This window comes from Neodiprion fabricii, chromosome 3 (assembly GCF_021155785.1).
Source record: "Neodiprion fabricii isolate iyNeoFabr1 chromosome 3, iyNeoFabr1.1, whole genome shotgun sequence".
NCBI classification, from domain to species: Eukaryota; Metazoa; Arthropoda; class Insecta; order Hymenoptera; family Diprionidae; genus Neodiprion; species Neodiprion fabricii.
The window spans coordinates 34,044,154-34,068,390 of NC_060241.1; the positions used below are offsets into that span (position 1 = coordinate 34,044,154).

Below are 24,237 nucleotides of genomic sequence, written 5' to 3' on the forward strand. Positions count from 1 at the left end.
TATCTCTATTGATATATTGACAGATTTTATATGGTTTTTGAAGTCAAAATTTGCGTAAACAGTAAAGTAACATTCAATATGCATATTTTTTCGTTTTGACCAGTTGAAGTAGGCACTGCCCTTAAAAAAATCTTGATAAATGGTACGCTACCTTCTGATTTTCTAAAAAATTCAATACCCATAGGAGCATGTACATGTCTAAAATACTGAGATTTCGCTAATTGATTTACGTAAAAATCAAAGCCATATAGGTATACACTCTCTGAATCAGATTTTCTTAAGCAGAATTGTATCAGTCATTGCTCGAGAATGAGACTTGCGTTAGTGAGTAAGCATAACAATTCGAACAAAAGAATAGTTCAACAACGGTGGATAATAAATTATTGTAATGTAATTAGGTACGAACGGTTACAATAAGAGCCATTTGAAAATTGAAAGGGAATGATGAATAATTCATGGAATATTCAGCATGTAGTATTGTGCCAAAGATTGTGTGAAAACTTAAATATTTCATTCTTATACAGATGGAAATAGAAAAATTAAAGAATTATACTACATAAAATATTAAACGTTCCTCCACATTTATACAGAATGATTGGAATTCTACTACCTCGTACAATTAGCTTGTATGTACCACACGGAGGGAGTAGCTATCGTTTATTACGTAGAACGGAATGCTACATACTCAGAAAGCTTTCTATGCAACCAGAATATCTGGCCTTCAACTTATTTAGGAAATCAAATTCTCAGTTGGCCCTAGAAATTTCAAGTTTCTCTGGCAATTCCGATTTCTCCAGTGTCTAGGTCCCTCGACATCTCTGAACCACGTACGTAGGTATGTACATGGTATGAATGTGGCAAATTCATGTCGTAAATTATAACTCGGCTGTACATAAGTGTAAAATAAAAGTCGATGTATTATAACACACTTATGCCGAAAGTAAAATACAGAAAATCCCAAAGATTACCGGCTTTCCAGTGCAACGAAAAAATGTTAAAATAAAAAGTTGGTTGAACGTAGGGATCGCGTGCTACGTGACGATCCATTCACAGTCGCTTTTGTTCGATGAGTAAAATTTCTCTTCTTCTTAAGGATCCCAGGTTAGTGCTGGGTGTCTGAAACTTGTCGCGTGAGTATGTTGCGCGAGGTGGATACAGTCGGTAAAATAAACGAAGGATTCAATTTACTCTCACGAATGGCTCGGCGTTCGAATATAATATATACATAAAATACATACTTTCAATTTTTAAGCACGGCGACCTTAATGTATTTTCGAGATGCTGCGGGACGAATGCGTATGTACTTTCTTTTACTTTTTTTTTTTTTTTGGGTAGTCAATACCAGTCAGTGCAGCTTCTGGAGATACGTTGCCAAACAGGAATCATCGATTTTTTTCTCGTTATACCAATAACTTATAATGGACGAATACAGAGAAGTAATATTATTATGATGATGTTCTTCCACGAATTAAAGTTATATATATAATATTATATATATACACACACGTTCTGTGGATAAATGTGTGTGCACAGGACTTGAAAACCGGCAAATTCCACAGCTTGTATTATGTTATGTCCTGAACATCGAAAGTCGTTTGGAAAAACCGTTCACTATTAGTGAGAATTTCATCAAATCGCTGCGACTCGAATTACTTACCTTAAATATCAGTCTGCACTTGCACAGACTTGATGTAGGTACGCATTACATTTATTCGGGAAAAGGTGCCACAATTTCAGCCTTGAACTTGCCCTCTTAACGCTCGTGAGTAAAGTTACGAATTTCTTACACATGCACTCTACAAGTATAAAACGAATAAGTACTAGATGAACCTTGACTTCAGACTCCAAATAGAATACTGATTTTATCTGAAAAACGGTTACGTTCAGTTTACTCAATGTCGGAGTAACTTTAAAGAGTACTAAATGTTTTCTCAAAAATCGTTACTAGTATGATTTTTCTCACAAGTTTGATTTCGCAAAGTTTCAATCGAGGCAAATTTTCAGAATTTCTCAAGTGGAGTTCAGTCAAATTTAATAATTTCTCCCGTAAGTTTGAGAGGGACACATTCACCAGCAGACTCACTCGCATCACACGTACCAGTAAAATTCTGCAAAAATTGCGAACCTACAGTACTTTTGGCGCAACGAACAGTTCGTGATGTTCATGCATTCGAACATTGCGATGCGGGTTTATATTCGACCGAAATATATGTGTGCGTACCTGGCAGGTTCAGGTTTCAATAAATTTTGTCTCTTTCATTAGCAGTAGAGACAGTAGAAAGTGGTCAGCCAATCGTTGGTCGTCGAGGCGGCGACGGGTGCACCGTGAAATCGTGAAAGAGGGATCTCTGGAGTCTTTCCTGGCGATTCCGATCAGTCAGTGTTGGGCGAGCTGTTATTCCGGATAGTTGTCAAGTTAGAGAAAAAAAGTGTTACTGGAGAGTGACCGGGGGGCTATTTTTAGTCATTGTTTATTCAACGATCGAAAAGAGATCATCGAAGAAGTTCGAGAAGAGTTATGAAGCTACCAGGATCGGTGCTCGTATGCACCGCATTACTGGTTACAGGTGAACATCTAGTTTTCCAATTACATAATTACCATTTTTGTTTTCCCCATTTTAATTAAGTGAAATTTGCAGTCGGATAGTGTTGAGCATTTTTTGCGAAATGTAATTACAATTTAATTGAAACTACAAGATTGCCGAGGTGTTATACCGCGTGTCCCTGATAAGAGGGAAAGTTGCGCTTGTAGACTTTAAAGTTAACTACTTGTCAGGAATATGTTTCGCTGTGGAAAAAAAAATTTTCTTACATTTATACAATTCAATATTACTACAATCACAACGGGGACGTTGGCACGTTGTTTTTAAATTTTCAATTTCGATTTTACCTGGCTTGAAACGCCTTCGCAAACTTGTTCCATAATGGATGACCATTATCGTGATATATTCGCGTGAGACGTGGTCAAGATGCAGCGATGATTTTCACATTGATGCAACACCTCCTGCAGTGCAGTTTATCTTTCAATCGGATCGTGATCGATCGGTACATGACATTATACCCTTAGCTGACATAATGTTATACTCAAATATCACAGTTTGTTGTGTAATTATCACGGCACGTAACAAATAGACTTCTTTCTTAATTTATTTATAAAATCTCTCGAATGCGAATGAAATCGTCAACGCTTTCCAATTCGGACGTGCGCCATTGCATGACTCTTTGAAACGCAGCGAATTTCACAGGAGAATTAAAATTCCGCACGTGTTCAAATAATTCAGCATACAATTTGCAAAATTGTGCAATGCCTAATTAATAGCGAAAGATGGAGTCCAACACCGTACCAATATTGTTTCCCGAATTTCACTCCGAAGGTCTAGTAATCGTTCGGGAAGTAGTATAGCTTTTGGTGATTATCGTATTGTTATAATTTAAGCCTACAGAATTATTTATATTCTTGCATTTAACACCCATATGGAAGTCACGCGCAATGGTATATATGTACAAGTTATAACGGTATTGTCGCCTCTGGGCACCTGTAGATATATACCGTAAACATGTCATAAAATCCCATCGTTCTTACGTAAATTTGTGCTTTCGCTTTCCACTAATATATGCGCATCATTTAAAAATTCGAAATCACTATATTATTCAAAGTATAACAATATCATTACGAACTATACCTAATATGATTTCGATATTCTGAGTAATTTACTCGTTGTACGGCTAACCAGACGAATCTGTAAACAAATCAGTTTCAGTATAGAAAAATTCATTTCTTATAACCGTAACACGATGTGCAAAATGATGGTATCTCTTCTCGAGGAAATAGCTTGGTCTGTACGTTACAGAGGATCACAGTGAAACGTCCAACGCGCACAAACATCGCCAATACAAAAATGCCGGAAGAAATTAGAATCCCTTACACGTACTCTCTGTTTGACTGTCCCTCACGAGGATTGGTTTGTTGAACTTGTAGCTGGAACTAAATCCATCCTTATCTATATATTTTGCGGACCACGATCAGTACGCAGAAAATCTGAATATCGTGGCCATTTGAAGAATTTACGGAATTTTGGAAAAGGTCATCCTCATACTAGTCATTAGAGAAGCCTTCAGTTTTATCTGTTTACGATCACGTATACATACGAGTACTTATGTATGTAATACTTTATAGGTATTAGACGATCGATCCGTAGGTATGAGACTTTCTAAGAACGCGTCTACATCGATATCTACAGGATTTCTCTCTTCAATTCCTAATCACAATTTGGGAATGTACCGGAGACGATTAGCGTTAATTGCTTCTTTGAAATAAAAAGTAGAAATTAAAAGATATATTATATAAAGTTGGAACGAAGCGGGCCCTACGAATTGATTTCGTTACGTTAGCATCGTTAAAACTGTGATCAAGCACCGCGCATTCGGTATAGCTATAAAAAAATACGTCCTGTGCACGAAATGCTCAGGTACAATTATTAGGGAAACCGAAAGATGCTTCGGTGAAAACTTTCTCGCGTCTCAATTTACGTTTCGAATTCGTTTTCCATCTGTATAATTCGCTGAGACTCTGTTTTAATCTATGCGAAGATTGATTATCTGTGCGAGATAAACTTTCAGTTTAACTTTATCCAATGTATGAACAATATGGACTCAACTCGTCGCGGCATTGCGATCGTGATCGATTACCAAGGCTGCAAATTATACCGTATATGTGAACGTGGAAGAATGAATGTCATTTTATTTCACCTTGCACTCGACGGGACATAAACCTACTTTGAAGGTATAGATTGGAGCAGTTGTACGGATAGTTTTTCCAGTTACATGAAGCTTATTACAGTTCACCGAAAGCGTATTCTCGAATAATTACCGAAGCCTTTCTAATTCTTACAATTATCGGAATTCGAAATTTTTTAATAATTTATATTGAGATTCTCACGATTGCGGCCATGCGTCTGATTTTTTCTTGTCACAGTTCACCGTCTTCCTTATTATGCGAAACGAGAAAAGTATTTATGAAGATAATTTACATGTCACTAATTAGCAACACGAGTGAGAATATCGGAATTCTGAACCGAAGAATTAAACAAGCGAAGGTTGTTTTATCACCGATTTATGCATATAATGTTATTGCCGCGAATCTGATAGCCTTGGATTAAAACTTCGTGCGAACAATGTCGCCGACCATCTTATATATTAATTATACTGTACCTATGTTGCATTCCTCGTGCATGCGTGCATGCGTATACCTGTAAGACAGTCCGGGAGCAACAGAATGATAAATAAAATGAGATGATAATCATTCGTGAAAGTTCAGTATATCGTACGAAGCCGGTTACTCCTTTATAGATATACATATACACGCGCATGGCGTACGCATACTTGTACAATACAGAAACCGCACACATCATACCGGTCGCTACTGGAACGCACTATAAATTGTGATAGAGCAAGCACCTGTGATTTGACTTGCTAAATTTCAAGCTTTGACATTTATATAATGTACAAATGGTGGTTCCTCAGCGAATAGCGAATTATCTTGTTTTCTGTACGGTAGTCAAATTTGATTGGAAAAAGAGCCAGTCTCAAGGGTAAAGTGAAAATATTGTTTTGCTAATATTGGAATAAATGTATACGTACGTCGAAACGGAAATGTAATATTTGTGATATTTCGTCACTGAGGTGGTAAATCAAATACTGTTTTAGTGTGAATGCATACCGCGTGGTATGCATACATATGCACATGTATGTACACATTGTACATATCTACGCGTAGAAAGCCGGCGAGCGATCATTCGTGTTAGAGAAACTTTAAGTTTGTTTACCAGGAAATCAGGTGTAGTGAAATTGCAAATACATATTGGAATCGCAAGTATAGGTCGTTTGAGCCAAGCAGGTCAAACTTGTTCCTATAATCGCGTTACCATATTTGTATAAGAATTGATTTCCATCCGCAGAGGAAATTAAAATAATCACGCATCTTTGTAATTTTCTTTATTTTTGTTCCTACAGTTTGCGCTGAAAAAAGCGTCAAGTTCAGCGATGAACCGTTTATCTGCCCGGAAGGTCAAGGAAACGGTAATTTCGCCGATCCGGCGACCTGCAAAAGATTTTATCAGGTACGACGGTGGTTAATTTTATAGCACCGATTTGTTTCAACCCAATTTTCTTTCCGTGATAATATTACTAACACGTAACGTTCATCTCATACAGTGCGTAGATTCGTTTCCGTACCTGAACAGATGTCCCTCCGGGCTGCACTTTGACGATATCAGCAAATTCTGCACGTTCAAAAATGAAGCAAGATGCGGTCCAATTCCTGTTAGTAAGTACACATGAAATATTCATACTCGCATGATTTCAAGTTATCGTAAATTTTACAAACGACTACAAGGTACATCGGTTCTTTTTTTTTTTTTTTATGTGATTACAGCTCCTGCACCGATAACGGAAACGCCTATAGACATAGCGTTAAAATGCGACACCGCGAATTGTGAATTACCGTATTGTTTCTGCTCCCGCGATGGAACGATAATACCTGGAGGTATAGAGCGTGAAGAGGTAATTTTAATTGAATAGCTCGTTATGACATTAAATTATCAGGCGATTTTTATTTACCATTTACGTAAATTGTTGTCAAGTTTTTACAATAAGTCATTCGAATTTTAGTATTAACACTGCACTGGTTGAATCTTACAGACACCCCAAATGATTGTAATGACTTTCGATGGTGCAGTAAACCACAATAACTTTGATCACTATCAAAAGATATTTGCGAAGGACAGAGTGAATCCTAATAACTGCCCGATAAAGGGGACGTTCTTCATCTCACACGAATACTGCAATTACAACATGGTCCAAGGCCTGGCGCATGACGGTCACGAAATTGGTGTTGAAACCATATCGTAAGTGGAAGATTTTTAAATGGTGTATAAATTCGTTCTACATTTTTCAACTAATTTAAAAATTCCACGGATCTCTTTTTAAATATTTTGCTTTGAGTACGGAAATATTTCTTCTTCAGGAACGGCTTATATCACTATTTATGCTTTACAGTCTTCAGAAAGGTTTGGAGGACAAAGGGTACGAAGAATGGGTCGGTGAGATGATTGGTATGCGAGAGATTTTGAAATATTTCAGTAACGTTACATCCAGCGAAATGGTTGGCATGCGTGCACCATATCTAAAGCCTGGTCGTAACACGCAGTACAAAGTCATCGAAGACTTTGGGTTCATATACGATAGCAGTATTGGTATTTCACCATCAAAAATACCAATCTGGCCGTATACTCTCGACTACAAAATTCCTCATGAATGTAAAGCTGGAACATGTCCCACTAAAACTTTCCCAGGTAAGTAATGCATTAATAAGATGTAATGCTGTTAACAATCATTAGCACTGCGAAGAAAACGTTGAGTCAATTTACGTTGTTTGAATCTCAGGTGTTTGGGAATTGCCTCTCAATGCTCACTACGTAGAAAGCTACGAAGGTGGGCACTGTCCGTACTTGGATCAATGCGTTTTGCACAATCACGATGCCGATGATGTTCTCGAGTGGCTCCAAGAGGATTTCAGTCGTTACTATGACCAAAATCGGGCGCCTTACATGATGCCGTTCCACACGAATTGGTTCCAAATCAAAGAATTGGAACAAGGTCTTCACAAGTTTGTCGACTGGGCACTCTCATTGTATGTCTTGAAACGATTCTGAAGGTTTATTTTGTTGTTCTATGGAATACGTTTAAAAGAATTGAATGTATTTTCAGGCCTGACGTATACTTTGTGACAGGCACACAAGTCTTAAATTGGATGACTGATCCTACGCCATTGAAAAATTTGAATACATTTGACGCATGGGGATGTAAGAAGCGGGACAATGTTCCAGAGCCAATGTGCAATAATGCTAATAAGTGTGCACTTGATTTCAAGCCTGCGGAAGCCAATTTTACCGCAACTAGGTAAATAAATAATGGTTTATCAATTAAAGTAATACATTTTTGAGATTTTTAATTGAAACAGTTTTCCTTAGTCTGATTAATATAATATTTCATGATTATAACCGATTATCGATATGTTATAGGTATCTAGAAACATGTAGGGAATGCCCGAATAAGTATCCGTGGTTGGGAGATGCTGAGGGCACTGGATTATTCAATGACAACTACAATCCGGAAAGAAAATAGTATTCTTCTACATCCGATTTTGGATTGTGAGCTGGGAGGAAGAAATACATAACGGTTATGTGACGCACAATGAAATAGTTTAAGATGGTTTAAAAATATCCATTACTATTTCACACTGCATAGTGCTCAAAAATTTGAATGCCTGTTTTCAACAATCAGCATTCAAATACTTAATAATAAATACGTACGTTAATAGTTGACGAATTTATTGAATTAAGTTCCAGTCGATCTAAATAAGCATGTAGTCTTGTATAATTAATCTGTTCGAATTTTTCAAACACTTATTGAAAAGTTATTTTCTTATAGCGAACACCACAGATAAAATCTAAACTCAGTCATCGCCTGTTTAGACCGAACTTATCCTTTCGTTTCCCATGCCGGCGTGTGCTTTCTACCCCGTCTGATACCCGGAATCTTTACCGCTACTAGCAAGCCGCGGCAAGTCTAGGCGCGATTGCGGGGGTGGATCGTCGATAATCGCGAAAGATGGCGCTGATCGTTGGATGAATAGCGATAAATATCCGGGAATTGAGGCTCGGACTTTCAGTCAAATCGAGTCTACGGTAACGATAACATCGCTGCGGATCATCTTAGGTATTCTCATTTTTCCATCCTCTCAGTTGAGTCTCTGTTCCTCTCCTCTCCAATTAAAAAATAGTAGGTTCACGCCTTCAGGCCTCTGAATCTCACAGCAGCTCTCCACATGCGAGATAAAACCATGGATCGTACACTCACACCTCATACACCCTTGACACGACTTTATTACTAGATAATAAGGGGTTTTTATGCCTCAGCGGCTTTTCCTCTGCGAGCCAATAAATTGCAATAATTTTCTTGGCTCAATCGAGTGTTTTGATCACTTCATTTCGGCCCATATTTCATCCTCCAATCCTCATTTTTTTACTATAGAATCACGAAAGCTTTGCACGTTGGAAAGTTTTCTGACTCTACATTGCTACTTGTAGAATCATTCTCACTTTTCAAAAATGGGATCGCATTTAATAAGCTACTCCATTCAAGCTCATTGTTAAAAACTGTGCACTTGATGTGATGGGAAATATGTAAGCTGCTATATCATTATGATATAACACTTGTATGATGTATTTCGTGTTTCACTCAACACATGGCTGTCAAATAATTTTCTCGACAGCTTAGCTTGCTACTCAAGCTTGGAGCAAGTAATAAGATAAGTTCTACCATTATTCATTCTCAGATTATATCGGAACCTTTCAGTACCTTTCCCTCCAATAATTTGCTAACACATTAGGTTTAACGGAACAAGGTAAGATGATAAATAAAGTTCAGACAAACTCGTTGCTCGTTAGACAATGTCTAGATTATATATGTACACGTCATTAAAGGTAAATCAAGTCCTCTTGTGGCAGGAGAGGAGTGATTAAGAGTTTCACTCAAGAAAATAGATATATCCGTGCGATGAAAATTAATTTTTTCGTTTCAATTCAAATTATGATTCAAATGAAGTCGAAGCTAGCAGCCAAACGTGTTTAACTTTTTGGAAATGGAAAAATTCAGTTTAGTTTTATCCTCATTATTCTATAAAAGTGTTGGGGGTTCAAGGTGTTTCACGAAATTTTGATTTTCGGACTCCACTACCTTATTTGAATAAACATTAGAACGTTTGGCTGCTAATTCTGGCTGCTAGCTTCAACCTCGTGTAATTCAATTGATATCATTCGAACATTATTGTTATGTGTAAAAAAAATAGAATCCTTGGTATACGCAAAAACGGCATACCCTTCAATTGCAGAAAGGTTTTATAGATAGTTCGTAGGATGTAAAAAGTAAAGCGAATGTGGCATGTAGAAGATGTAACCTGAATGCTACCGGCCTATTACACAAAACTGTGTCGAAGTTTAATACTAGTGAAGAACCTTCAAAAATTCACTATACAAGACTGTTTTCAATACTTTCGTTATTCTATATTATGTAAATATTTACAAGAGAAGTTAATAATATTCACCATTTATTCAGAAACAGTAGTATTGCATGTATGAATGACCTATGAAAACGATACAATATTCTCATTGTGTCTAGCGCACTGGAACCCACTCCAGAAATTGGTCACCCCACTTTTTACGTTCTGAAAAAGAATTGGCATTCTGAATTAGATCAAGTTGCTGCTAGAGCTGACAGCATTGAGATTTTACTAGGTGGAAGAAAAGTTACTGAGATCTGTTCATAATAACATTGAAAATGGTGGCAGTATTTAGTAAGTATAAAATAATCATGATGATTGAAGCAAAGCTAACAAAAAAACATTTAAAATAAAAATTTATGATCCTATCATGTGTATAAAATTACAGAATATTACTGTTTACCTGGCTCTGGAAAATCTTCAGGATGGCGCCGAATGTAATCACGAAAAACGGCGTCCCTCTCTGAAAGTATGCTTTCTCTTTTGAGATGACCCCACTGACCTATACCAGCTCCCAGTACGGTAAGCACTATGTGTGATTGAATTCCTGGAAGAAAAAATTCGAGTCAATACATTGGGGATCAATTTCAATGTTATTACTATCAATGTGCAAAATGGTCATCTCAATTTAGACAACTAATGACTGTACGTGGGATTTTCGTACATACAAGATACAAAATAAGTAGAGTGCAAAACAGTTGAAATTTTAGCTGACAGCTGTAAGAAAACAACAATTCCGATGATACTTACAACGAATTTATTGTTACTTGCGATTGTTGCGTAACAGGGTAAGTAAGGTTAGGTTCAAATGTTGAGGGGCGGATCGATAACGAGTTACCACCGGTTAGCTCGTTCTAAATTTGTTGGGTTCAAAATATATAAATTGACGTAATTACCTGACATTAAAGGTCTTTTTCCAAAGTAATTTACGACTAGAGCCGAGGCGAAACCTGCCAGAGCACACGTTACAGGAGGCCAATAATCGTATAAAACAAAACGTTCACGCTCTGGATGGGGTGTCAATAGGTCTAAAGCCCACTGTATGTTGGGTTCTTTCTCTGTCATTTCGCCCATCGTCCACACGAGATTCTTCGACTTCACGGATAGTCAGGGTTCTAGTCAGGGCAATACTGCTTGAGCCAAATTAATTGATATCAAAAGTGTATGATCAGGGACGAACGTCGTTTAATCGACTTTCGATACTAGCTCAGCTGTCAAAAATGGCTGTGAGTACGACTATCGATCTCGAAGCGCGAAACTCTTTGAATTTCCGGCGATTTCGTTTTCAGCTGGGTAACATTGGAAAATTGATGTTGCATATCAAGTGTTTGTTAATTCGCGCAGTAGTAACAAAAGTGTGATATTGAATCTGGAAGTGCTTATATTGACAGTTACCTTCTCTGCTAAAATAAAAACAAGTTTACTGCGTTACACATTTCGTATAAATTAGTGAATATGACTAAGGTATAGAAGTATGAGATGCAATACAAGCATATCGATCACCCGGATGAAATTTGTGTCTGGATATTACTTTACAATTAATTTATTCTAACCTTTTTCAGGGCAAAGCTGGTAGTAAAAATGAGATAGAAAAAGAGAATTTAGCTGAACCCGCCCAGGCAAATACATCCGCTTTATCTCCGGAAGAATCAGATATCCAAAAGTCAATCGAGATAACTATCAACAGTATTGAAAATTTGTCTACAGTTAATATGGTAGGTGTTCAAAGCATGAGAATTAAAATCATCTATGATTCATGGCCATGTGAATAATTTACAGTTAATTTAATACGCAGGTGGGAGGAGAGGGTATCGAGGTACTGATAAAAGTTCAGCACAATGATAATATGTTGGGAGAAAGTCCTTTGCTAAAATTAGACCAGATTGAAGAGGACTCTGTGATCAACATCGATTATAATACTCTGTTTACAATTGTAATAAATGAAGAGAGCAGCACGCAAACCGCAGTATCGACGCCAATTTTAAGTAGGAAAGAACTTTGTGCTAAAATCAGATATGTTTCGGATTTTAATACATTTTTTTGGGTTTCATTGGTATGTTTGAATTTTGCAGTAACCGCTTTGACAAATTGCAACAGTAGCAATAATGCGACAATGAATACCATCGATTCATCTGGGGATGCCAGCAGTAAGGACAAGGCAAAGCGGAGTTCTGCCTTGAAACTGAAAAACTCGAAGGGAAATCATGAATCAGTTATTTTAGGAATCTGCAATTTTGATCTTATACCACTGTTCTTAGGTAAACAGAGCACTGTAAACTGAAAAAACGTTTTGTGACTAAGAGTTGTTATAAATAATCAATATCTCTTCTTAAACTCTTCAGGAGAAGAAAGCCTGACAGAAAAACTGATATTGGAAGTGCCATCGCTCAATGCTAGTGAAGCAATTATTTCTTGGAGTAGCTTACCACGTTTAACTGTCTCGGCACGGTTACTGGATAAAAACATTTTCCCTCCTGAAATGAACATCAATTTTCTGACAATCACCGTCGAAAGCATTTATAACTTGCCATCTTCTTTCACTGAAGATATGGACTACAAAGCAAGCACAGTCGTCTATGCCTCAAGTGAAGTATGTTATACCTGGTTATTAACAATAGCGTTGGACCATGTATTTGTCATTTGTTACATGGGTTCACCATCAAGCGGTATTCTCATGTATATCATACTCTTGCCGAATAACATTTGAGTGAAAAATGAAAATTGGTTGTTTGCTCTGCTTAACATAGGTGCCAGATGATATTACATTTGACAGTGGTGTAAGGATGAGTGTTCCTGATACTGAAAAAGTTAAGTGTTGGGAATCATTAGCCCATTTGGAAGGACATGCTAAGTTCGCGAAATACAAACTGAATAGTGATGTTACAAGAAATGAACTTAAAAACGACCTTGACCTCAAGGTACACAAGAGTATTCCTGTCTTGAATAGTCAGCTAGCTGATTAGACTCATTGTCAGAAAGATGACTTATCAGTTGAAATATAAACTGACTTCTCATAATCTATGTACCACCTATAATTTTCATGAACAGTTATCAGAAACAGCACCCAGAGTACAGTGGAATTCTATGCGACGTTCGTTGCTTTTGCATTCAGGATCTGAAGAGATGTTGAGCACAATCAAAAGGTGAATATTAATTAAGTGAAAATTAAATCTGAGAGAAAAGTGCCTGATATTAAGGAAGTACCAGTCACATCTTAACTTTTTTGTATGCAGGTACAAGTATTGGCCGTTTTTTTTTAATGTTAGTGGAAAGGCAAAGAATGGAGGAAAGCAAAAAACAAAAGAGACGGACACTTACCTACTATTTCAGAGCTATGTGGACGTTTCTGACCTCCTCTATCCTGGCAGTAAGTTAAAGTGAAGTAATTATACTTTCAAAATACACATACATCCTATTGATTGTTTTTATTTCTGAGATAAAAATCCCTGTAGTATTTTCAATTTTGAAGAAATGCGGTATACAATTTTACACACACAGCGACAAGAACTCGAGTGGTTGCACGATTACACACGTTCAGTTTGTCAGCTATGGCTGAACAGACGGGAGTTCATAAATCTGTATTTGTAAAATACATACCAAAAGAGTCGATCAAAGAAAAGGATTTGAAGAGGAGAAAATCTTCTACAAAAGATAGTTCACTTCCAATGGTTGGTAAAGCAACTATAAGACATCAGATATGAAATTCTTGAGTTTCGTAACACTATTGTACTATAATTTCTTCAAACTGAACAATTTATACAAGCAGACTGCAGGAGTATCAACAGAGACTGAATACGTACCAAGTTTTCCTGTAATGTCAGAAAACGGTCAGCCTACATTTGTCATCATCGAGTTTGAATTACATCATTCATTGCAGCCAGCACGAACATTGGCAGATCTGACAGGCAGGCAAGTTGAATTATAATGTACTATGTAAAGGTACTTCCAGCATCGATAAAAGAATGTTTGAAGGTAACGACAAACTAATAGTTGTTTATAAAGTTGGATGATAATGGATAGTTGCAATATTGATTGAATGCATTAATCTGTACGCATTTTTCACACTATTCATACTTTCCAAGGTAATTGTAAGCAAGTAATTCAGTACAATTCTTAAGCAATATTTACAGCATAGACAAGATGGTACACAGTTGTATCTTACCACCAATACCATGTACAAGTGATCTGGCTGAAGAACAGTACTCAAACTGTATCAGAAAATTAGTAGACACACTTTGCGAAGCATACCAGGTATCACTTTGTCGTCATAATTAAATTCTTCATCATTCAATACCTCGATTTTAATTTTACATTCTTGCGTATTGGTAAATTTCGTGATATTGTAAATAATTTTAATAAAGTAATAAGCACGACAATCACTTGGTATGCAGGATTTTATTCAAAACCATATGATACCTAGTGCATCTCAGCAGAGACCCCATAAGATTTCATCATCTGTAGAAATATTTGGTTCAAATGAAGGATCTAACAGCGGGAAAAAATTTGGTGACGATATTAATGTTGGATCAGGTGATCAGAAGGACTGTAAATATAGCTACATTAAGGTGATTATTCAAGTAGAAGCTACCACTCAGTACTAGTTTACATTGCATTATATAATTGACAGTAAAACAACCAATGTCAATCAAATTGTTTGTATTGAATTTATTCTCAAAATCAATTTTTATGAAACATTCAATTTGTTCAGGATGACATTGCTTGCTTTGTACAATATCTACATGACACAGGATCATATTTGACCGTACGTAGTACACTGAAAAGTAAAATAATAATGCTACTGGATCAAAAATTCAAAATAGAAATGTATATGCTCGGTAAAAAAGAGTGTCAGGTAAACTACAATTACTTATTATTGTAAAACTATAAAATAACTACAATTTCTAACAAAAAATGTTTCAGAACGAAAATTCATAATCGCTAAATTATTGATTTTTTCGTTTTTTAGAACTTTGTCGCTACAACTTATATATACCTGGTCGAACAAATGCATCGCACCTTGAATATAGTTGTCGAGGGCCAGAACGCCAGAGACTTGTTAAATGGTAATCCTATTGCAAACGCAAGTTTCTTTGCAGAAGAATCATGTGCATTTGAGTCCACAGACGATGCACGTACAGAGTATCTAAATGTATGCATTGTCATTTTTTATTTCTAATTGGTGAAGCCGTTACGATTATTGTATTCAAATCCCAATTCCTACTGTCCTCTTAGATAATAGAAAAGGATAAAAAAAATCCTGATAGTTGGGTCGAGTATGCCGTATACTTACTTCGCATTAAAGATATAGACCGTGCCACAGAATGTTGTCGCGAGGCCATTGTATTAGACAAAAAGCATAAAATCGCGTGAGTCTGATTACATAGTTTGATCACAATTATTACTACTTCATCGATGCGCTTGGATATCTACAATTTTCATGATAATTATTAATTCTTACACAGATTACTTTTATATGGCGTAATTCTTTGTCATAAAGAACAGTACTGTGATGCAGAGGTTTTTCTTCAAACTGTGACAAAAATTTATCCTCGGTTTCCCGAAGGATGGGCTATTCTTCATCTCTTTTATCTTCGAACGGAATACTTCCTAGGTATATTATATTGTTACATTAAACTGTGAAGTGATACCACATGTAATTTTAAATTTCAGGTGCTGATGTCACTATTCAAGTCGCACTAAAGTGCATGAAAGACAAGGATTTGGATAGCATTTCCACCCATTTTTTGAATCGCGATCCATTGGTTTGGACAGCATTAAATTATCCAAAGAATAGAATTTATCTTGTAACAGCAGTTTTACTGTTGAAAATGTTTTGCTTGGATGTAAGAAAAATTTATTTTTCTCTGATTCTCATAAATTGCAATAACGAAGTATTTAAATCAGTTTGCAGGCATAGCGCTTTCACAAGAATTGTTAGAAATGGGCAGAACAAGACATTTTCTGTATTTTATGGCTACACAACATTATATGGAAGATAGATATGACGATGCAATATGCCATTTACAAGAAATAGTAAGCTTACATGGAATGGTACGTGTATAACAATAATCGTTGCAATTTAGCGATCGTCACTTACACATTCTAGTTGAAAAAGGAATACTTAATTGGTGTACTAATGAAAATTTCCAGGAATACTCAGTGGCAAGCTTAATGGGACATTGTCACTTGAAAGTGGGCAACTTTGACCAAGCAATGTACTGTTACGAATTTGCCAATTGTTCATTTGATCGTCCTGAAGACCTACATCTTGCACAGCTAAGGTAAACAAATATAACTCTTCCATTTGGAAATGATACACTATATTTCAGTACTCAGAATATATTTTGAAATAGAGTAAGTTGGTAGGTTGAAAACATGATTTGTGGTCCACTAAAACTCTTGATTATCAGATTGGGATACCTGTATCTTGACACTGATAAATACGAAGCTGCAAGAAAACTTTTCCTTGTTGTTTGTAAGAATTCACCGACATGTCGGTCATGGCTTGGTGTAGGAATTGCCTCTTATTACGTATGTTATGTCCAATTATTAACATAAATATTTGGGACGTGATGATATCGCAATGAATAAACTTAAATTTTATTTTACTGTACATAGTTGAACGATATGAAAAATGCTGAAAAATCACTGACAGAAGCTAATAATTTGAGCATGCATAATGCTGAAGTGTGGGGTTATCTATGCTTAGTGAACATGTCATTACAGCGTTACGACGAATTTCTCCAATGCTATAGACAAGTTTTGAAGGTAATAATAATACTTAACAAAAATGACTTGTTTGTTGAGTATTGGGGGTACAGGGTAAAATAAAGAACGATTATATTTTGTTAGCAAGCATTATAGATTTATTGACTTTTATTTTTTTGAAAACATATCAGAACAATCTGTCGAATGTACGGGTATGGACAATGATAAAGGACCTAATGGACAGTCTCGATTATGTAACTCCTATGTTAACCATTGATTCCAAAGAAAGTTTTATGCACGAATCACCAGAATTTGAAGGTGGCCAGGATTGCCACGAGCCTGACGATAACTGAGGAAATTCAAGATTGCATATATTCCTGCAGCAACCCGTAGGTATGTTAAATAATTATTTTATATCAAGCAACGACTTGGAAAGTATCTGGTTTAACTTATATTTTCATGAGTTATTTTGTATTATTTGGGAATAATTATACCGTATCCACAGCGTTAACAAATGTAAAATTACAGGCTCTATCAATAACAATGAGTTACGTGTAAAGAGTAAAATTACCTTACTTGCAAGCACCTAAGTATACGGATACATAAATTGGATTAAGGTGTACCATGCATTTGCAACTATCACACGATGACTGTGATGTTGAATGCTATACAGTGTATTACTTCTAACATGAAAATTATTCATTTCTTATTATAAAAATGGTTAACATTCTTGAAATTTATGGAAGCTGCAGTTTTAATAACCAACATAAAGTATTTAGATAGTACTTTTGTATTGGTGACGGCGTTCAAAAAAATCAAGTCACATAAATAGTGGTTTGCAGAAACTGGTTGATTATAATTGTTAATAAAATAACATAAATAACAAAAATTTAAATAACAACAAAATAAATACACATATAAATTCTAAACAATTCAACAGTGTGCTAAAATAAAACTTGTAAAAATTTGCAATAAATAAACATCGATTTCGTGATAAGAAAAGAAAAAAATTCTTCATATTTCTTTTTCTAAAGCAGTCTTGCATCTTAAATTTTTAAATTCAAATATTTAGTATAAAAATATTCGATTGTTTTTTAAAATAAATAATTTTCTTTTTCTTTTCATTTACTTTTTTTCGTATTTACTTATGTGAATACGCATATTATATTCTATTGTGTTACAATAAGTCTGGTGCTACCATTGACTCCAATATGTGCGTTCACCATTTTCAACATTTCTGACTTCTGTTATTAATGTTATTCAACATTAAATGGCAGTAAAGATTACTATACTTCAACAATAATCGATAAGAGTATAAATATAAGTAATATTGATGGTACCCAAAATGTAAAAGTATTGCTTCAAGTTGAACAAGACAAATTAAGATCATGTCAAATATATTAAACGAAAAAATCAAACTGCCATATGATCACGATAGATAACTTTTGAGTAAGAAAATTTTTACTCATAAGTGGCAGTATAACAAATAAGAGAATAAAATCCCGAATAATTATTGTTAAACTAGAAATATTGGATACATTTTTATCAATGGGAATTGTTGACAATTTCAAACTTCTTTTGAAATCTTATATTTTAACCATACAGTTGGCATGATCATATTTTTTCAATAACCGTCTTCATTACAAATTATAAGATTTCATTTCGATTGACACAAAATTTACAAACTTGCAAGATATATAAATTGAGCATTGCAACTTGATATCGATATCTCTGCTTGCATTATTTACATCATCATGCCATCTGTTTTGATAACATTAAAAAAATTTCGTTTATTTAGCATTACCAGTTTTTGTGCATCACTATATTATGTACAAATTATTTTGTTTAGATTACTGAAGTTTCTTTATCTTCTGGATTCTTAGCAACTTGGCTGTCTACATTGCTTGAAGCTATTTCTTCATTATCCTGCACCTTGATTTCCAGTGATGAAAGCGCTTCTTTCTCGACATCTGAGATCTCAATGGCGTTACTAGCTTGCAGAAGTTCTTCTGCAATATCTTTAGGCTTCTGAAATATTTCAGCTTTTGCTTCACTCTGCAGTTCATTTGTCAGAGTGAGTACATTTTCTTCCGGCTCCTTCACATTATCAAGGCCTTTTGCAGGAATTGAATTCAGCTGTTCACATTTAATTTCGTTATCAGATATATTTTCGACAGTGCAGTTTGTTTCCAGTGTACTGTCTACTATATTGATTTCAGTAATTGTTTGAATGTCTGGTTTTTTTTGTGATTTATCTAATACTTTTGGCAATTCGTTACTAGTCTCAATTTGTTCAACAATATCACAGTGTTCACCGGTTTTATCTTCATCAGAATTCGGAATCATAGAATCAATTTCACTCTCTTTCGCAGCATTTTTATTACATAATTCTTCTGAATTGGTATTCTCATAGTTCAGTATAATCATTGGTTCAGATTTGTCAGTTATATCACAAGTATCAATGGAGCAAATTTTATCAGTATCACTTTTTTCAATTCCTATCACACCAGTAGATGGACTGGCATTTTCTGAATCTATAATTGGTTTCGACGCAAACTTGTCTCCGTTTTCGGTTTCATTGACTGCGTTAACGAGCGCAGTGCCCTCAGAAGATTGTTTTTCACAGATATCGTTTACATTATTGGTTTCATTGTAATTTTCACTGTTATTGACAATTTGGTTATTGGTAGATCGTTCAGATTTATCGTTATTAAGATTGTCTGACTGTGTGTTGCTTTCGTTAGTATTCGGTTCTTGCCCTTCTCTACAGTTACCGTGGTGTAAACTTTTTGATTTATCATTTCGCTTATGTGTTCGTTGAGGTTTTGGAGTATATGGCTCTTCAAACTTTTTTGGAGTAGTATATTTCTGTGAATCATTCTTGGTCTTATCAAACGTTCGTTTTTGAGAATGAGTAGATGCACCCGAAGATTTGTTTTTTTGCCTAATATTAGAGTCCCGATTTGAAAAATCGGATTTCTTTTCAAAATGTGGAGACTTTGGAGAGTCTTTAACTTGTTTTCGTTGCGGGTATGGTGATTTAGATTCGTTTTCTCCATGTCTCTGCTGTTGTGCATCATACTTAAATTCTTTCCTAGGTAAATACGGAGATTTAGAGTTACCATCCGTCTTACGATGTGGATGTGGGCTCTTTGGAACAGAGCGCTGTTGCTCATCATTATCTCGGTTGAAGTAAACATGACTTGTTTTATCATCTGGAGATTTATGATTGAAAAATTTATCATGTTCGTGGCTGGATGCCTCATTTTCTGATTGACTGCTGTACAGAATGCGGGGTTTTTGACGTGGTCCAACCCGGCCTGTACCAGCAATACTTGAAGAACTCACTAAAAGTTTATTAAAAATATAATTTCGTTTTCTGACATCTATGTACTAAGAATTTCTGCTAAATATGCCGGACATTGATTCTCAATTTCTTGCTATCTTCATTTACATACCTTTAACACTCATCACAGGACTCTTGCTAGTAGTTGTCTCGTGATTGACAATAACTTTGATACTTTTATCAGTCGCTACAACAGTCCGTTCATCAATTCCGTTCGGGGACAGAGATGCAGATTTATTAGCTGAAGGTGACGTATGCCCATGATATTGCTCAAATGAATTTGAATGCTGGTAAACTCGATTGATAGGAGATCCTCTCGGAGCACCACGACTAACATGCTGCTTTCCACCACGGCCACGAGGGGAATCATGATCATTGCCTGGTACAATTATCGCAAGAGAAGTAACAAGGTATGTCCATTACCAAAAATCTACATAACAGATAATTCATTCTATCGATTTTCAACTTTCAATCGTTCACCATTACTCCTAACCCGACTAACGAATCTCATAACTTGGCTACCTTGTTAAACAAAAACTATCTATACGCGATAATATTTTTATCAAGTGTGAACAACTGCTTCCTATTTATTGTTTCAGTCTATTCAGATCACACAAAGACATGAGTACTTGTTTAAAAATGCAATGGATTACCTATGTATGATCAGAAACTCAAATATCTGAATAATGTTCCCGTAATCTTACCGTAATCTGTAATACTAACCATTGCTTTGCCACTTATCGAACTCCTTATGGTCTTTTCTAACAGTCTCTCCAATATTTAGGCGCACAGATTTTGGAGCTCCAGTTTCATTTTCCGCAACGTTTACCTAAAGTACAAGAATAATTTCACCTTTCGCCATTTGATTGGCAAAAATCGTTTGCATCGAATTTTTTAGTTTATTCGCAATAATACGGGCTTGATGGAAACAATTTGGAACTAACTTCCCATTTTTTCACATTCTTCCTTTCTCATAAATGAAAACGAAATTCTTGACTGCAAGATTTGAGTTGGTGCAATACTGATCATTACTTTCTACTACCTTTCTACTATTTAAACCATTTTTAAATTCCCGTTTCTCTGTTCTCAGAGAAACAAGGAAGTTATTGCAACGACCTCGAAAATGTAAAGTTGATGTTTCATCAGTTCTCGATGTTTGGAGATCCAGACAACCACTTCTGACCACTTTCAGATGCTGTCTATGCGTATGTAAGCATGTGTGTGATCAATTTTTTTATTCGATAATATCTCAAAAACAAGTTGCCAGATTTCAATGATCTTGGGCTCAATCGATGTGGCTTTTCCAAACTTAGACTTGATTAGATTTTTGCTTTGAACGCGGGTTCAGTACTCTTTGAATTGTTTTAATAAAAAATTCCAAATATAAAATAAAAATAGTGTTTTCAGAATGGATGAATGGATTTGAATGAAAATTGGTACTCGAAAGTTTGTTGGGTGGCTGATTACGAATCTGAGGTCAGATTTGCGGAATCCAAAATGGCGAATCTAATATGATGGGAACAAAATCTAAAAATATTCCGATTTTGATAGAAATTAGTGGGTGGCGGTTTTTTGGGTCACCGATAAAGAATCTAAGGTCACACTACCAAAATTTGTAATGTTGGATCAATTATAGTGGTTCAAAAAAAAAAAAGAAATCGTAATATCTTCAGGTAACAGTATCCGAGGGCTTTTAAATCATTAATCACGATTCTGGTTTTGTAGTTCAAAATTTGAATTGGAGATTGTTATTTTTTTCTCTCTGAACTTGTAACCTGCACTATGAGAATGGGAAGTTAGGGGCTAGCACATGGCCTAAAGTTGCTTGTTTTTCTTTCTTTCTTGCAGTTTCAGATATCTCTATAAGGATTATCATTCTTGCGTAATAAAACACCTTAAGACTCACCTTATTATTATCCCACTCTCGACGCCAGTTACCCTCAGCTGTACGTTGGCGACTAATTCGGGCTTCGTCAATTCGATTGCGCTCAGCTCGCCAAGCTTCATACTCTGGTCTGGTAGCATCCTTAGTTCCCGAGGCTGATCCTCGATAATCCTTTGAAATGAGAAAGAAATAAATTCAATATTTACTCTGTCACCTGGAGTAACTAAGTTATTACCAGTAAATCGAGTCACTGATTTAAAATATTATTACAACTATAATATTAAAAGATTTTCGTGCAATGTCAACATTTTTTTTTGGCTCATGCAATATCACTTACTTTGGAATGCCCTTGCGGATCCCCGCCTCTTCTTTTAGAAGTTCCTCGCTGAGATCCACCGCGACCTCTGAATCGATCATCTCTCAAATCATCTCTAGCCCTTTCTTCTCTTTCAGCGTCAGCAAGAAAATTGTAGCTAGGATCTGGAGGTGGTCCATCGCCCTGAAGTATCAATGAATTTTTCAGATATCAATGAAATAGTCACTTCTTTTTACTCGATTATTTTCAAGTACCACTGCACTGAGAATAATATACTGGGATTTAATATTCTAAATTCAAACAGGTGAAGACAAATATCTTGGTAGAATATTTCTTTACCCTTGTACCATTCAATCTGAAAATTACATACCTCAGCAAATACATGTGTCTTCTTTCCATCTCCACCTGCAGCATGATATTGCTGTTGTTGCACACGATGTTCTCTCGCAGAAGATTTTGGCTTGTAATTACCATTACTTCTTGGAGCAGGTGGATTGGAGAATTCAGGTGGTTCCTTTCTCTCCGGCCAATCGGTCGGGGGGACCATTTTTACCAGGGCATTTAATTTAGCTGCATTTTGTTTGTCTGCTTCCACTTCCTGAGAGCAAAAAAAAATTACCACAAATGTAAATTTTAAATAACTTTCACAGAAATGTTACGTGAATTTCATTGTTGAGCAAATAGATCTTCCTTTTCCATTGCAATTTTTGTTTCATGCGTCATTTACAATTGAGAAAAAGTGACATAATTATCTAAAGATCTTTTGTAATTTTTTTTCCTTTTTCTCATAAATACATTCTATTCATATACAGATTGTATAATCATGCATATGATTGTTTCCTTGGAATGAGAATTTTGCATTGCTGATATAAGTACGTAAATAATTTGCTGTATTGGGTATCAACTATCAAATATGTGTAGATACAATATTTGCCGTGACTATAGATAAACATCTTAGGAATGTGTAAAAATGATGTCAGCAATGAGGCCGTTGTAGCACAGGGTATTCAATTACCCAATTCTACTACTTTACTCATCTTGTAAATATGACCCGTAACACATACTTCATGCCTTCGCCGGATCTCTTCATTCCTTTGCCTAATCTTATTAATTTTCTCTTCCAAAGCAGTCGACGCCATCTGAAACATGTAGAATGTACGTGCATGTGAAGTATAACTGAAGATATAAACTATTCAAAATTCAATCTATTGTTTAAATTTTTAATGCCGCATTTACTTGTTAAGCAAAACTGTGCTCTAAGTAGCACACGTACTGTAGCGATGATGCGTGTCTTTGAATTACTGATAAAAGTAAGAAATTGCTGTTTCACAGATGTGATTAATGCGAATTTATCAAAAGGCGATATAGATACTGGCACGATGGCTTGTAAAAGACGTTAATCGAACTGGACGGCGAGTACAATATTTGCAAACAACAGTTAGGCCGAGTTAATTAGTATTTCATATCACGTTTTAATATGGTATGATCAGACATCGAAGAAGGAATGTCACCTCAGTTTCCTGTCTATTTTTTGTTTTTGTTGCAAATATTCGCCCACACATACGGAGGTTTACGTATATAATTTAGGCTGATAAAATAATGCGAAATATCCGTACCTTCTGATTTGTAAATTGACTACAGCATCGGTTCGGCGTTATTCCATTAGACAAACGGAGTACTTGTCAATCAAACGAACCTAGGCGAGAGCAGAGAAGCGTACAAAAATACGGGAAAGACGATCTGGGTTCAGAACCAGACCCTCCAGACCGCAATGCCAGATGGCATCGGCATTTAAGCTGTCAAAACGCGTGCGCAAAACTGACTTCCTATTATTAAAGCGCAACTAGATTCGACGGATGAAT

The 24,237-nt window shown here is 35.8% G+C and overlaps 4 protein-coding genes across 4 annotated transcripts; 2 read left to right on the plus strand and 2 right to left on the minus strand.

Moving 5' to 3' along the window:
- The first annotated feature begins 2,328 nt into the window (after positions 1 to 2,328).
- LOC124178128 (chitin deacetylase 1) lies at positions 2,329 to 8,379 on the plus strand. Its single transcript, XM_046561297.1, has 9 exons — positions 2,329 to 2,567; positions 6,013 to 6,119; positions 6,214 to 6,325; positions 6,434 to 6,561; positions 6,700 to 6,905; positions 7,057 to 7,352; positions 7,444 to 7,690; positions 7,768 to 7,959; positions 8,082 to 8,379. Exons 1-9 carry the CDS (start codon positions 2,519 to 2,521, stop codon positions 8,182 to 8,184), a joined length of 1,440 nt encoding a protein of 479 aa, XP_046417253.1. The 5' UTR covers positions 2,329 to 2,518; the 3' UTR covers positions 8,185 to 8,379.
- A 1,772-nt stretch (positions 8,380 to 10,151) lies between these two features.
- Positions 10,152 to 11,319, minus strand: LOC124178136 (NADH dehydrogenase [ubiquinone] 1 subunit C2). Its single transcript, XM_046561311.1, has 3 exons — positions 11,017 to 11,319; positions 10,524 to 10,667; positions 10,152 to 10,285 (listed from the first exon to the last, which is right to left on the minus strand). Exons 1-3 carry the CDS (start codon positions 11,192 to 11,194, stop codon positions 10,236 to 10,238), a joined length of 372 nt encoding a protein of 123 aa, XP_046417267.1. The 5' UTR covers positions 11,195 to 11,319; the 3' UTR covers positions 10,152 to 10,235.
- Positions 11,320 to 11,407: 88 nt separating this feature from the next.
- Positions 11,408 to 17,628, plus strand: LOC124178321. Its single transcript, XM_046561559.1, has 21 exons — positions 11,408 to 11,584; positions 11,683 to 11,835; positions 11,916 to 12,105; positions 12,193 to 12,378; positions 12,463 to 12,710; positions 12,868 to 13,038; positions 13,169 to 13,263; positions 13,451 to 13,487; positions 13,887 to 14,029; positions 14,218 to 14,371; positions 14,512 to 14,685; positions 14,829 to 14,972; positions 15,087 to 15,269; positions 15,353 to 15,486; positions 15,583 to 15,731; positions 15,791 to 15,963; positions 16,025 to 16,171; positions 16,271 to 16,401; positions 16,531 to 16,651; positions 16,739 to 16,888; positions 17,020 to 17,628. The coding sequence occupies exons 1-21, from the start codon at positions 11,576 to 11,578 to the stop codon at positions 17,179 to 17,181; spliced, it is 3,054 nt and encodes a 1,017-aa protein (XP_046417515.1). The 5' UTR covers positions 11,408 to 11,575; the 3' UTR covers positions 17,182 to 17,628.
- On the minus strand, positions 16,964 to 24,147 carry LOC124178123 (bromodomain-containing protein DDB_G0270170-like). The gene is made up of 8 exons (XM_046561284.1): positions 23,992 to 24,147; positions 23,440 to 23,514; positions 22,746 to 22,973; positions 22,397 to 22,558; positions 22,081 to 22,230; positions 20,898 to 21,003; positions 20,287 to 20,553; positions 16,964 to 20,175 (listed from the first exon to the last, which is right to left on the minus strand). Exons 2-8 carry the CDS (start codon positions 23,512 to 23,514, stop codon positions 18,674 to 18,676), a joined length of 2,490 nt encoding a protein of 829 aa, XP_046417240.1. The 5' UTR covers positions 23,992 to 24,147; the 3' UTR covers positions 16,964 to 18,673.
- Between the last annotated feature and the right edge of the window lie 90 nt (positions 24,148 to 24,237).

What these genes read in the sequence shown, in the direction of transcription:
- LOC124178128 (XM_046561297.1), top strand. Translation starts at nt 2,519, where the DNA reads ATGAAGCTACCAGGATCGGTGCTCGTATGCACCGCATTACTGGTTACA. An exon ending in ATGCGGTCCAATTCCTGTTA is followed by an intron (nt 6,326 to 6,433) that starts GTAAGTACACAT and finishes ATGTGATTACAG; the next exon opens with CTCCTGCACCGATAACGGAA. An exon ending in ATTGGTGTTGAAACCATATC is followed by an intron (nt 6,906 to 7,056) that starts GTAAGTGGAAGA and finishes TATGCTTTACAG; the next exon opens with TCTTCAGAAAGGTTTGGAGG.
- LOC124178136 (XM_046561311.1), bottom strand. Translation starts at nt 11,194, where the DNA reads ATGGGCGAAATGACAGAGAAAGAACCCAACATACAGTGGGCTTTAGAC. An exon ending in AAAAAGACCTTTAATGTCAG is followed by an intron (nt 10,668 to 11,016) that starts GTAATTACGTCA and finishes TTTTTCTTCCAG; the next exon opens with GAATTCAATCACACATAGTG. An exon ending in TGAAGATTTTCCAGAGCCAG is followed by an intron (nt 10,286 to 10,523) that starts GTAAACAGTAAT and finishes ATTCTTTTTCAG; the next exon opens with AACGTAAAAAGTGGGGTGAC.
- LOC124178321 (XM_046561559.1), top strand. An exon ending in TCGTCTATGCCTCAAGTGAA is followed by an intron (nt 12,711 to 12,867) that starts GTATGTTATACC and finishes TGCTTAACATAG; the next exon opens with GTGCCAGATGATATTACATT. An exon ending in CACGTACAGAGTATCTAAAT is followed by an intron (nt 15,270 to 15,352) that starts GTATGCATTGTC and finishes CTGTCCTCTTAG; the next exon opens with ATAATAGAAAAGGATAAAAA.
- LOC124178123 (XM_046561284.1), bottom strand. Translation starts at nt 23,514, where the DNA reads ATGGCGTCGACTGCTTTGGAAGAGAAAATTAATAAGATTAGGCAAAGG. An exon ending in GAGAGTGGGATAATAATAAG is followed by an intron (nt 21,004 to 22,080) that starts GTGAGTCTTAAG and finishes CTTGTACTTTAG; the next exon opens with GTAAACGTTGCGGAAAATGA. An exon ending in CGATAAGTGGCAAAGCAATG is followed by an intron (nt 20,554 to 20,897) that starts GTTAGTATTACA and finishes TAATTGTACCAG; the next exon opens with GCAATGATCATGATTCCCCT.